This window comes from Lipotes vexillifer, unplaced genomic scaffold (genome assembly GCF_000442215.2).
Source record: "Lipotes vexillifer unplaced genomic scaffold, Lipotes_vexillifer_v1.1 scaffold602, whole genome shotgun sequence".
Lineage (NCBI taxonomy): Eukaryota > Metazoa > Chordata > Mammalia > Artiodactyla > Lipotidae > Lipotes > Lipotes vexillifer.
This window is the reverse complement of record NW_006790307.1, coordinates 2,471,916-2,485,748: the sequence shown is the minus strand read 5'-3', so window position 1 is coordinate 2,485,748 and position 13,833 is coordinate 2,471,916. Positions and strand designations below refer to the sequence as shown.

The following is a 13,833-nucleotide window of genomic DNA, read 5'->3' as shown; positions in this document are numbered from 1 at the left end:
CCAAAGCCAACCCCCCCCTGCCCCCCCCCCCTAAAATCTGGAGGCCTTTGTCTCTTAGATGAAATTTTGGAAAATGTGACATCTTTATGCCTCAAAGTTATTTTTCACCTTCTAGAAACCATAACTTTAAAGACTCAAGGCAATTTGATAAGATAAAGTTGAGGAGCCTAAGGATTTCTCCAGCCAAGATGTTCTAGTATCCAAAAGTTGTTAGGACAGTTCTTTCATAAGGTATAAATTCTACCTATTTTCTTTTCTAAAAACAAACACTCTCACCTCTACTTGGGCTGCACAATCTGAGAGGTTGACCAGAGTCTGGCTGTAGGAGGGCCTTTGTCTCCTCAAAGGCTGTACCTTTCTCCTAACTCATTCTCATTTTCTATCCATGGCATTGTAGAATTTTAGAGCAAAGGAGACCATAGAAATTATAGTGAACCCAAAAGGCTCTTTTTAAGATGAGGAAACAGCCCCAGCCGGGCCTGTGATTCATCTGAGATCACACATTTCTTTGGTGGCTGAGCTAGGAGGAGCAACACACATCCCCCCCCGCCCTCCCACTTCTCTTTCCATTAAGACATGCAACCTCCTATTCAAAGCAAGAGAATTTCCAACACACAAACAAGAGGCAATGGGAGAACTGCTTTTCAATACTCCCCCCACTTCTTCACTACTTTCTCACTGATTTGTTCATTCACCTATCTTTGTGCTGTAGGCATAATTCCAGTATTTTCCCAAATCACAAATTTAAGTGACTCGCATAACTGACTTTGCAAAGTCACCCAAAACACAAACAGAATTGGTGAAGAGGGGTTTTGGCCACAGGTTCATTTCATAGCTTTAACAACTGTACCCAGTAGCTAATTTCTACTTTCTGGGAATGAAGTGCTTTGCAAGAGCCTCTGCAATGAAACCAAAAAAAAAAAAAAAAGAATTAAGATCATCTCACCGGAATTTGAATCAGCTTTTTGAAGTCATCCAGTTTCTCAGAGCTGCCATTTAAGAACTTCTGAAACATGTCCTGCTTGATGATATCCATGCTCCTTTGAATGATCTGGTTACCTTTTAAGTTTTCAAAGAGTTTGAAGTAGAAGGAGACGATTTGGCTCTGAATTATTTTTTTGTCACTCTCCTTGGGAGAAAAAGAGAAGTTGATGTGAATTTATCCATCAGAAAATAAGCAATAGGAAAATTAGCCAAGTGGCGATGTTCAGCTTACATCTTTCCAATTCTTCAAAATTTCTAAGAAAAGAGGCCCACCATCAGCTACATCTGGGTTACTTGCATTCTGAGAAAACAAAACAAAACAGGAAAAAATTGGTTTACAATCAGTCCATAAATTGCCCTAAAACTGCACTTCAAGTTTTATTGAACTTGGATACTGACAATGTTCACTGATTTTCTTTCCAACACTCTGTTTAGTCCTAACAATGTTTTCTCAAAAGCTATCATGTTGGGTACAGCCAAAGACTATCATGCTATTTTAGCTTTCTTATTTACTAATATAACTTCACAAATGAACTCAACAAGGCTGATGACACTTCAGTTGTCCCAAATAACTACAGTAAGGGAGAGAAAGTATTTTTAGGTCTAGTAAAAAACCCCAGCAAAGCCATCTCACTATAGAATACTGCCCCGCTATGGTACAGGTTTCTATAACCTCTACCTGTGCCCTCCTATAAGGTAGTATGTCAGCTTTAAAAGATTGCTCCAGCTGTAATTACAGTAGCTAAATTTTGGACATATAATAAAATATTTTGAATGCAAAAAACTATTTTAATTAACCATAAGTAAAAATTTTAAGAAACTCATAAAATGAAAGAAAAAATTTTTTAAATAGAAAGCAGATTAAACTCCTACAAAAAAATCTCAGCAAATGACTACTCCAAGAGTAATTCACAGACAATCTGGATGGGACAGTAAAATTTTAAAACCACTTTTTGGAGAAAAACACCAGTAAGTGATTTTTTTTAAGCCAAAGCTTTAAGAACCTCATCTTCTTTAATTGATCAGTTATTTCAAATGACCATTTTTAATGCTAATCTTGACCTTCCTTTGACTGTCACCATCATAGCAGCCTGAGAAATCAGAAAGAAAGACCTAGTCATTTTTTCAGTATGCATACTACTTGACATCATAATTAAATGGATTCTCATCACAAAATTAGCAACGCTCTAAATTATACCCATATTATGCCCATCTTCTGGAGGATTCATGAATCCCCACTAAATCTCCATAGCAAATTGAGCAGAGAGTTAAAGCATTATCTAGATCGTTTAGTCAAAAAAACACATCCAGCCAACAACAGTCACAATAACACCAAGTCTTCTCAAGATGACTGTGGGCTAGAGATGAGAGCCCATCATAGATACAATTACAAGTTAACATCAAACATCAGTCATTTCAACCACAAGCAAGTATTATTAAAAGGTCATACTTACAAGATATTCCTTTAGGTTTTCTATTTCTTTAAAAAATGGGGCCTGGCAGTAAGAGCCAGAAGAACCCAAAATCACGCACAGCTGAAAAGCTAAGAAATAACTGGTATATTTCATTGTTTCGGAGAGAGTTAGGTGAGGTAGTTGTAGCTCCTGTATTAGGTTGATCAGGTCCCAAGGACGTAGCTGATCTCTCTTTTCTAATAGCTGATCTGCAGATGATCAGAAGAATGTACTGTGTCTCCTTCTGCTACTGGTATTTATACCTAGTTGAAGTCTCATCAGGATTACGTATTTTCACAAGTTTTTTAAGATGAGATGGTGACAGATAGAGATGCTAGTTAGTTGGTATTAATAACTATGGTTTTGTGGCATTTTGGTGTTGTAGTTAAGAGTTTCCTTTCAACTCCTTGGGTCTTTTGACGAGGAGACAGACCCATCATGCCCACCTGTGCCATTCTTGTGGGATACTTTGAAAGCACTTTCACTTCACACCATCCAGGGATTGGAAATTTTTGTGCACCTCCTCCCTTTGCTCTTGTAACATGTTGATTCCTCATCCAGAGATTACATTGATCATTCGTTTGTGGTCGGAAGCAAGTAAAAAAGGAAATTCTAGGGGCTCTCAAACCTTTACAAAGGGGGTGCCTCTTAACATTTTTCTTGCAAATGACCAGAAAGCAAGGAAAAGAATGTGGTTAGAAAACCAGTGTGGTAGGAAAAGCCCTTCATCAAAGATGGTTAATATAATATCTTCCACAAATTTACATTGCCCTGACAAACAATGCCCAACAGAAATATAATGCAAGCCAATTTTCTAATAGCCCCATTACTAAAGGTAAAAAGAAACAGGGAAAAATAATTTTTCAATATATTGTATGTACCTAAACCAATATATCCAAAATACCATTTCAATATGTATCAATACAGAAAAAATTAATAAAATATTATACATTCTTTTTGTCATGCTAAATCCTAGAAATCTGGTGTGCATTTTATACCTATGGTACATCTCAATTTGGACTCACCATATTCAAATGCTCAATAGCCATGTGTGGCAAGAGGCTACCATATTGAACAGCAAAGCTCTAGATGATAAATTGTTCCAAATAATCACTAATGATAGATTTTTTTTAACTTTTTTTTTTCCTTTCAGATACAAATAGGATTGTTTTTTCTCCTCTCTTAGTAATTTACTTATGAAATACAGCACTTAGGGATGGCACAGAAGACCCTCCACTATTTGATTCCAGCCCACCTTGCCTTTCAACCTGTACTGTATACACAGCAGTATTGCAGTTATGAATGCAGACTTGAATCCTGTCTCCACTGCTATCTAGCTATATGATTTTGAATAAGCTTCTTAACTCTTCTGTAGTTAGGTTTCCTTATCTTCAAAGTGAACCTAATATTAGTATCTTCTCTGGGCTTCAGCTGAAATTGTCAGATGATAACTTATAACGTGCTAGGAATTTTGCCTATCATGTAGTAAGCACTCAATAAAAGTGATCTATTCCTATTCAGGCACGTTGGATGACTAGTCATTCCTAAAAAACACACCCTGAGCCTTTGCTCATGCTGTTCCTTGATTTCCCACATCTGTGCCTCTCAGAGTGGCACCCAGCCATCCAAGTCCAGCCTAAAAATCATTATCTGCATGAGTTCTCTCAAAATGATCCTTCTTAAAAGTAATCTCACATCTTGTCTACACAGGTCTAGGAAAGTGGTTTACACTTTTCTTAGAGTCTTGATCCCTCAATCTCATATTAGAGTTAGTTATGTATCTTCTCCTAATCTAGGCACTGAGTTCCCTAGAATCAGAAATTGTTTCATCCCTTCCGTAACACAGTTTTCTTCCCTAAAAACATTGTAGCACAGAGATTTGTCCATAGACAGCACTGAATAAAAGTGAACTTGAATGCTTAATTCAGGGCCTACTCTTCCCTCAAGCTAATTTTTTTCAAGTTCTAATCCCAATGCTATCAGAACTAACCTGTAGGAGACTCGTTTTTAATTAAAGAGGGTTCATGATTAATGTTGGAAACCTGATGCTATGTCTCTTTAGCCAACCCCTGCTTACTGGGGCAATTCCATGTATTCTTTTATGTGAAAAAGACCTGAAAACTGTTTGAGGGGTTATCTTCCCAAAGAATAAACAAAATCAAAAAGTGTCTGTGGGGGCTTCCCTGGTGGCGCAGTGGTTGAGAGTCCGCCTGCCGATGCAGGGGACATGGGTTCGTGCCCTGGTCCGGGAGGATCCCACATGCTGCGGGGCGGCTGGGCCCGTGAGCCATGGCTGCTGAGCCTGCGCGTCCGGAGCCTGTGCTCCGCAACGGGAGAGGCCACAACAGTGAGAGGCCCGCATACCGCAAAAAAAAAAAAAAAAAAAAAAGTGTTTGTGGGACCAAAGCCTCACATCAAGCAAGTGAGGAGTGTGGAAATTACACTGCTGCCCACAAAGCTCTATTGTATCGCTCCTCAAGGAAAAAGACGGCCCAGATAATGTGCTTACAGGGTGACACTGTGACAAGAAACCCTTTCCAAAGCCTTGAGACAAGTGCAGGCACTCAATACTATCCAGGAAACCTATGACCAAACTCCAAGTTACTGTAAGGAATGTTACCAACGTTCTGGAAAGAAGTAAAATTTGTTCTGCTCATCCCTTGATCTATCCACTGGAATATGGTGTTGGGGGTGAGGAGTTAAGAATAGTGAGGTCCATAATTGGGAATTACACTTTGTCTGGGGGTTTGTAAATTGCAAATCCCTATTCAAAATCATATGCATATATATATATATATATTATATATATATATATATATATATACACACACACACACATTAGGGATATGTTTACAACATGGCCAGATGTATAGAATTAGTAAATACATGGCTAAAATTCAAGCTCTAATAGCTCTTGAAGGCATGACCAAGCACAGCACAGAATTAGGGAATTACAGAGACTATCTATGGCCTATTCTCTCATTTTTTTTAGATTTGTAAATCGAGACCCAGGAAAAAAACAAGTTGCTGTGCTTAAATTCATTCAACTGGACAATGTAGAGCTCAGTCTAGAGCCAAGACCTTTTCCCTAATCTACCTGTCTCCAATCAATAGCCATCAAAACTACTGTATGTACCAATAACTGTGTTAAATATGTGAATTCAAGTAATTACATCCTATCAGGCTTTGATTCTGGGACTTTTTTTTTCTGTAGAATTTGTGAGATAATAGTCACTCTTTAATTCCTTAAAAAATAGTAAGACTGCAAATAAAAGTTTTGAAATTATTGGTTAGACATCCCAGCAGGCCCAACTTTGTGGACATAAGACCTGTACAGTCTATCAGGACCCCACACTTAGAGGAGCCCACATTTGGTTTAATGCTTTGTTGTTACCTTGTTGAAATTCCTAATAATTTTTAAACAAGTGGCTCCCATTTTCATTTTGCACCAGTTCCTGCAAATTCTGTAACTGGTCTTGCATCCCAGGCTGGAAGTGAATCACATCCTATGAGATTTTCCTCTTTCAACATATGATTTTTGGGTTCAGAATGTTGTCACTACAATAGTATATTCTTTGATCCTTTCCTGTCTTGTCAAGTTTACCAAAGAAGATGTTTCTCTCTCTTTTCTGCCTGTAAAACACCTTCTGTTGCACATGCAAACTAGAGGTTTCACACTTCGTTGGTTCCGCCAACACTGAGACTGCAGAATCATTCACCACCAAGATATCCTTTAAAAGTTTTTCAAACCCACCAGGAGCCAAAGTGTGAGCAAATTACTAAAACGAAGGGACTATAAACTTTCCTTTTTCCCTTCAGCCAGACTTCTTTCTGGAAACTAGCGATGGTTATGCATTAAGCGTCAGCAAGATTTTCGATCATGTCTCATGCTATCCTCAGCCCTCGCTGAGTAGGCAGTCGTAAGACAAAACTTACACCTTTGTTGCCCTTTTTCCTCTGTGGTCAGCAGTCCTATCCCTAGCGCTCACAACCAAATTATCACATCCAGACTTTGGGGTAGGTTTCTTCCACCGAGTATGAGTCAATATTGGATCTGTGCCCCACGCTGCCTTGACCCTGGGAACTCCTGACATCACGCAAGCTGAGCCTACGGAATAAAATGATGTACAGAATGGAAATCCACGCGGAGTCAGATTTTCCCCGAAATTTGACTCAAAACTCCCGTATGTTAGAGGAGAGTTTTCTGAATCCCCCTTTTTCTTTCATGCCATCTGGGCAACTTTGAGACTTGAGTCAAAGAATATAGAAGACATTATACTTATGTAGTACCGTTATCAGCTTAAAATATTTTCAAGTTTATGTCAAATGGGATTGTATACTGTTCATCTAGGGATTCATGTCATGCTTTGAAGGTCTTTTTTTTTTTTTTTTTTTTTTTTTTGGGGTACGCGGGCCTCTCGCTGTTGTGGCCTGTCCCGTTGCGGAGCACAGGCTCCGGACGCGCAGGCTCAGCGGCCATGGCTCACGAGACCAGCCGCTCCACGGCATGCGGGATCTTCCCGGACCGGAGCACGAACCCGTGTCCCCTGCATCGGCAGGCGGACTCTCAACCACTGTGCCACCAGGGAAGCCCTGAAGGTCATATTTTTAATGCACAAGGAATTTTAAAGCATCTCCTAAGTGCTAAGTACTGTGATTGACACAGGGTTATTAAAGAAGGATGGGACAGTTTTGTTGGGAAAATATTTGTTTATATCCTAATATCACTCAATTAGTAAGTCTTTGTTGAGCACCTACTCCATGCCTATAGCCCTAGAGATTACAAAGAAGTTAACAGTGAGGCAATCTGGCAGGAGCATATGTCACCACATTGGTAGCTAGGATTGATTCCACTATTCTGGTTACTGGGTAGGTATCCATATTCTCCCTTTTTCTCCACGTATGTACATCCTTCCCAGGGTGTTCATATAAGTGAAGAGGACTGATTATTGCATAGAGAGTAAAACACATGCCTGACATATATATTGCATTCCCTCCTCCTATACCCATGGCAGGCATCACTAGTTAGCCATGGTGTTCTTTCCTACTAAGTTTAGATGTAGACTCTGAATCCTTTTCAACACTGAAATCTACCAATTCATTATGTGTTTCATTATCTATTTGTCCCTTTGGAGCAAAGGTTTACCTGTTGCTGTGCCTCATAGCAAGATGAGTTCTTACAAATTACAAATAAGTAAAAATTATGATCTCTTCCTCCAAGAACATTAGTATTAGAGAAAAAAAATTACAATTCATGAAGTAATATAGGGGAAAGACCTCTGGCCTGAGAGGAAAGAGTCCCAAATTCTGGTCCTAGAATCTACCACTGGTATGTGGGATTCTGAGCAAAGCCTTTACCCATGCTTTACATCTCAACATCTTAAAAAGAAGAGTTGGATCCAATGAACTGTTTCCTGCCATTTCTAACATTCTATGTTTCTATGACTGTGATTTATGAGGAATATATTACTGAGAACTAATATTATATGAGATAGAGAGTCCAACAGGCTTAGGAATTCAAAGAGAAATACAGTTGTCCCTTGGTATCACAGGGGACTGGTTCCAGAACCTTAGTGGATACTAAAATCCACAGATGCACAAGTCCATTTTATAAAGTTGCATAGTTCAGTGGGCCCTCCGTATGTGCGGGTTCCACATCTGTGCATTCAATCAACTTCCACGAATAATATAGAGGGTCAATTGTAATTGTCTGAAAGATAGAAAGGTTGAGGAATTTCATGAATGGATTGAATTTTAATTTCAGTTGAATTTGAGCTTTTAATTTTAATTGAGCCTTGAAAGATGTATGGAATCTGTAAGGTCAAATGTAAGGTTCACCATTTGTACTTAACTCCGGGGCCACATGCTTCTTTTTGCAATGATGTCATAAAGCGAGTTGCCCTCTGGGTGGCCCCTGAAATGGCACTAAGCTTTGAAAACGTGTGCATCCAAAGGAGACTTAACCGTTCTATCTCCCATTGTAAAAGTTCCATACAACAGACTGGCAGATTTAGATTTTCCCCAGGTTAACTGGAGGAAGAATTCTGAAACCATAAACATCCAATGAATAATAAGTTTTTTTTTCTAAGCCAGGGTTTCATAAGTCATTATTACTGTGTCCTTAATCCCTGAATCAATTCATTAACTACTCGAACCAAATTCCCATCTGTTAGTTTTTCAAATGGAAATTGTTTTTAAAGGTTATAAAATTACGTAGGAGCTTTTAAATAAAAAATCAGACTATCCAGAAGAGCCCAAGAAAAGAAAAAAATTATCTATGACTTCACTATCCATGGGTAAATACTCTTAGCATTTTGACCCAAATTCTTTCATATTTTTTCTAATACTGTATCTAGCTCAAAATTATTCCTTAATAAACTTTTGTGTTTATTAAATATGAAGAAAAGTAGCCTACTAATTATGTCCAAAGACTCTGGAATCAGGCTTCTTGCATTCAGTTATGACTTTGCTCTACACTGTTGAGTTGAAGTGAGATACTTAACTTCTCTGTGCCTCAGTTTTCTCATACATAAAAAGGTGATATAAACAGTAGCTGTCTCAAAGGACTACATGAGTATAAATTAGGTTAATATGTGCAATGATGCAATGCCTGACATATAATAAGAGCTCAAATGTGTGGTCAACATCACTAGTGCTTTCCAATATACAGATCTCAACTTCCTGGCACATGGAATAAAACACTTCACGGCCTCTTGCAGTTAAATGGGATCTTGGGACATTTTCTGGCCAGTCTAGTTGGAGTCTAAGTAATGTGTGTCACTTCTGGGCCAAGACTAAGTAAAGCCTCTGGGAAACCTTCAAGTTCTCTCCTCCCTCGCTGGAGCGACGGTCGAGGTCATAGGTTTTGAGAGCATGAAACATGCGAGATGGAATACATATGTTACCTCCACTTTCTTTCAGAACCCGTAAAGAGATAAAAAGGTTATAATGCCTCAAAGAGAAAGAGAATAAGACAACAGTAGGTGAGAAATGTCAATAAAGTTATGAAAGATGGAAAGAGAATGAGCAAGTGATAACTGACCTTAACTTCAGATTTCTCTGTGACAAGTACCACAACAAGCTGAAAGGAACTCAACAATCTGAAAATCAGTTCACATGGTAGATCTGATGAAGTTTCAAGAATTGGGCTATCAATCACCTCTGAAAGAAGAAGCTCAAGGTAAGATTGAAAATAGAACAACCTTGAAAATACATACACATAAGATATAGTTAGATCCCTTCTAGCTAACTCAGCCAGGCCACTACCCATGCCACACTTTGTTTGAAGATTGAAAGTTAGTTTTTCAGCAAGGTTCTAGATATCTAACACAGCCAAGGAAGAAGTGAAGTCTCTTGATAAGATTAGGATTTAATTAAAAGTCATCATACTGAACAGTGAGACCACTAGGCTTCCAAAATGCTTACTCTATTAGACTTACATCCCCCAGGCAGGTGACTAGAAGATTCGCCTCTTGAAAAACTGCCCAGCCCAAAGGAAAAGATATACTGACATTTGATGTATCCTTCGAAAAAGCACACTAGTTTCAAGTATTACCCTCTGAGAACACTTGTAAGTCAAGGAGCTCCACCTGGGGCTTCCCTGGTGGCGCAGTGGTTGGGAATCTGCCTGCTAATGCAGGGGACACGGGTTCGAGCCCCGGTCTGGGAGGATCCCACATGCTGCGGAGCAACTAGGCCCGTGAGCCACAATTACTGAGCCTGCGCGTCTGAAGCCCTTGCAAGGGAACGAAGACCCAACACAGCAAAAATAAATAAATAAATTACTAAACTCCTACCCCCAACATCTTCTTTAAAAAAAAAAAAAAAAAGCTCCATCTATGCATATAAGACACCTTCCAATAATTAGGACTTCATTATTACATATGAAAACATGAATGACCACAAAATACTTTAGAAAACACTTTAGGGTAAAAGATAAAATTCAAAGAAACAAATAGAGAAACATTTTTGGAGGAAACAAAGCAGAAGAAAAAAACTGCAAAAAAATATTTTTTAAGTAAGAGAAGATTCATGAAACAAACAATTAGAGAAAAAAGAATCTCTTAGAACTTAAAACTATAGCAACAGAAGTTTAAAAAGCAATAGAAGGGTTGAAATGTCAATATGAGGAAATCTCCAAGAATAAACCAAGTCATAAAATGACCAAGAGCTGGAAAATGTAAAGAAAATTACAAAAACTTCTAAAGAAATGATTCAGGATGTCCAACACATATATAAGAAAAGCTCCAGAAAAAGAAAAGAAACTATTAAAGGAAGACAATTATCAAGGAACTTTAAGAAAATTTCTCAAAGCTGCAAAACATGAGTTTCCAAAATGAAAAACCCAATGAATTCCTAGCAAAATGAATTTAAAACGACAGACCACAAGGTATATCATTAAATTTCAGAGACTAGTAAACAGAGAAGGTTCTCAAAGTTCAAGAGAGAAAAGCAGGTCACATACAAAGGATAAGGAAACAGAATGTTGTCAAACTTCTCAATAGCAATTCTGGAAGCTAGAGACTGATGGAACAGTATGTTCAAATATTTGAATAAATCAGAATAAAATCATGTCCAGACTTGAATTTTATGCTCAGCCAAGCTATCAGTCAACTGTTAGGATAAGGACACTTTTCATTCATGCAAGATCTCATAACCTTATTTCCCATGTATGTTTTCTCATGAAGGATCTTGAGAAAGCTGAGAAAGTATTTAACCAAAATAAAAAACTAAATCAAGGAAGAAGACCTGGGATCCAGGAAACAGAGGCTCCAACACAGGAAAGAAAGTAGGGGATTTTCAAGCACATTATGAAGATAGACCCAAAAAGACAGATGTGCAGCAGACCTACAGGGCAACCAGCACTTTTTGGAACTAAAGGACTGAGGAGTTCCTGAGGGATGCCTCCAAGAAAAAAAAAATGTAACTAAATGTGTTTCACTATACTATAAGAATTTTTCATCCCTATCAGAGTTTGGAGTGAGGAGATGGTGAATTAGTGATGGGTATGTGGAAAACTAAGAAAACCAACCAAACAACACCAATTATTAACTCCAAGAAAAATAAATGTTTTTCAAGAATAAATGTTGTGAACAATATTTACCTAATCATAATAATATAAAATTTACTCTGAAAAATGTAATATAGCTATAATGGGAAGATAGGAGAGAGGGGAGGCTGAGTGTATGTATATAGGGTAAAGTAAGTCAATCATCATTTTCTGTAGTAGGAAGTATATAGATGCTATCTAAAGTGGGGAAAATGCACTGTAAGAAATTTTTAGTGATACAGAGCTAAGTAGAAATTGAGCTAAGAATGGAAGCTAAATGAATTGAAAGTGATTATCTTGGAAGTGTGTTTCAGAAATAGAAATGCATGGATCAGAGAGCTGCTGACTTTTTGTCATAAGCTTTATAGTATTTACAAACTTTTATAGTTCCCAAGATACCTTCTAGCCCAAGGCCCCTGCCATAAATCACATTGGTAGTAGAGACTATCTGACATGGCCCAAGGCCCCAGTAAACAATGATACTCTTATCAGGAAGCACAGTCCAAAGGCTTTGGTGGTAACTCCCTGCTGCTGAGAGCAAAGACCACATCTCTCTGCAAACAAGGTTAATCCATTACTGCACAATATTATTTGATTTTTTTGTTTTATACAGTTTTTTCTGCTGTAACATGTGTTTTCTTTTTATATTATTTCCTCATACCCAAATGACAAATAGGAAAATGATGCTGATAAAATGTGGAATTCATTTTGGTTCATACTGGAGTTTTCCCAGCATGTTAATCAAGTACAATCAAGTACCAGTTTTCTCACCATTAGGAGAAAGCCTTAGCAATATTTGAAGACCTTAAAGAAAAAGTCAAAAGTTAGAGAAGTGTTTTACTTTAATGCAAATAGTGCTAAACTTTACACTACTTGGGAAGAGGCAAGTGCAAGTGAAGGAGCTGAAAAGATTTTCCCTCCTGTTAAAAAACAATGGGTTAATAAAAATGGTTGCACCCCAGATAGCATTTCAAATTGGGATGAAAATGTTCTCTATCAAAGGCAAATGTCCCACATCTCAAAGGAGGAAGCTGCAGCCCAAGTTGTAAGGTTACAAAGAATTGATTCACTGTGATGATAGATGGAAACTTCCCTAGAGATTTAACAATGCTTGTATTTTAATTAGAATTTTTATTTGTTTTGTTGATACTCTGATTATAAAGTTCAGTAAGTATTGAACGGACTGTCCCAAACCTTATTGTCCCCAAAGGCCCTGTTATTTTTCGTTTGAGATTTTTTAGAACATGAGGTTTTTCAAGAAAATATAAAGTGTTAAAGCAGCAATACCTTTACATGTCTTACTTTGATAAAAGTAAAATCATTTAAAAAACTATTCTTTAAATGATAGATGTAGTCATTATTGCTACTTTGTTGTGGTTATTAAGGGTGAGCCTCACGTATATGTTATAATTTCCCAATTTAGCTGAGGTCATTATAAGCAGAACAGTATGTAAATTGAAGGCTTCTAGCCTCAATGTGAAGACTGCAAAGTCCAAGAAAATCTCAACAAATCTGTATTTGGCCTCAGGGAAATGGACCTTAGAGATAAAACTTTGTACAGCCAAATATTTCTGTGAGTAAAAATAATGGTACCTAATAGTAAGTAAGAGCTACCCACAGTAAGTGCTTTATGTACATCATCTCCTTTAATTATGACAACCATTTAAGAAAGATAAATTTATTTTCATTCTATAGAGGAGAAAAGTGAAGCTTTTCTAGTCCAAAGTCACAGAGTTAATAATTGACAAAGCCAGTTGTGGCCGAATCCACTGCTTGGGCTCTTAACCATCCTGCTCCAATGAAGCTAGAAATTGATCATGGAATGTCTACTAATCTCTAATTTGGTCCTGAAAGCTTGAGGCATTCAATATTATATCATCTTGGGCTTCCCTGGTGGCGCAGTGGTTGAGAGTCCACCTGCCGATGCAGGGGACACGGGTTCGTGCCCCGGTCCAGGAAGATCCCACATGCCGCGGAGCGACTGGGCCCGTGAGCCATGGCCGCTGAGCCTGCGCGTCCGGAGCCTGTGCTCCGCAACGGGAGAGGCCACAACAGTGAGAAGCCCGCATACCGCAAAAAAAAAAAAAAAAATTGTATCATTTAGGGTTGTTTGTTCATATGTATTAAAAAACAACTCTGACTAATATGTTAAAAGATAACACTTATCGAAGGTATAAGGAGGAGTTCATGGATGGATGACAAAGCTGGAGAACCATGTTCAAAACAGGTAAAGCTGTACCTGGCAATCCCAGGTCTCAGCCGCAGAAACTACTCAACACTTTTGCACGGCACTGTGAAGGAATGAATCTGGAAACTCTAATGCTTTTGTTCCCATCTTGGCATTCC

At 38.2% G+C, this 13,833-nt stretch overlaps 1 protein-coding gene across 1 annotated transcript in view; it reads right to left on the bottom strand.

Moving 5' to 3' along the window:
- The window catches only part of IFNG (interferon gamma), a 5,176-nt gene extending 2,542 nt beyond the window's left edge, over window positions 1-2,634 (bottom strand). The window contains exons 1-3 of the mRNA XM_007463574.1: window positions 2,439-2,634; window positions 1,217-1,285; window positions 947-1,129 (exon numbers count right to left, since the gene is read on the bottom strand). Coding sequence (XP_007463636.1) covers window positions 947-1,129; window positions 1,217-1,285; window positions 2,439-2,552 — 366 coding nt within the window. The 5' untranslated portion in view covers window positions 2,553-2,634. The remainder of the gene's footprint in view (window positions 1-946; window positions 1,130-1,216; window positions 1,286-2,438) is intronic.
- Between the last annotated feature and the right edge of the window lie 11,199 nt (window positions 2,635-13,833).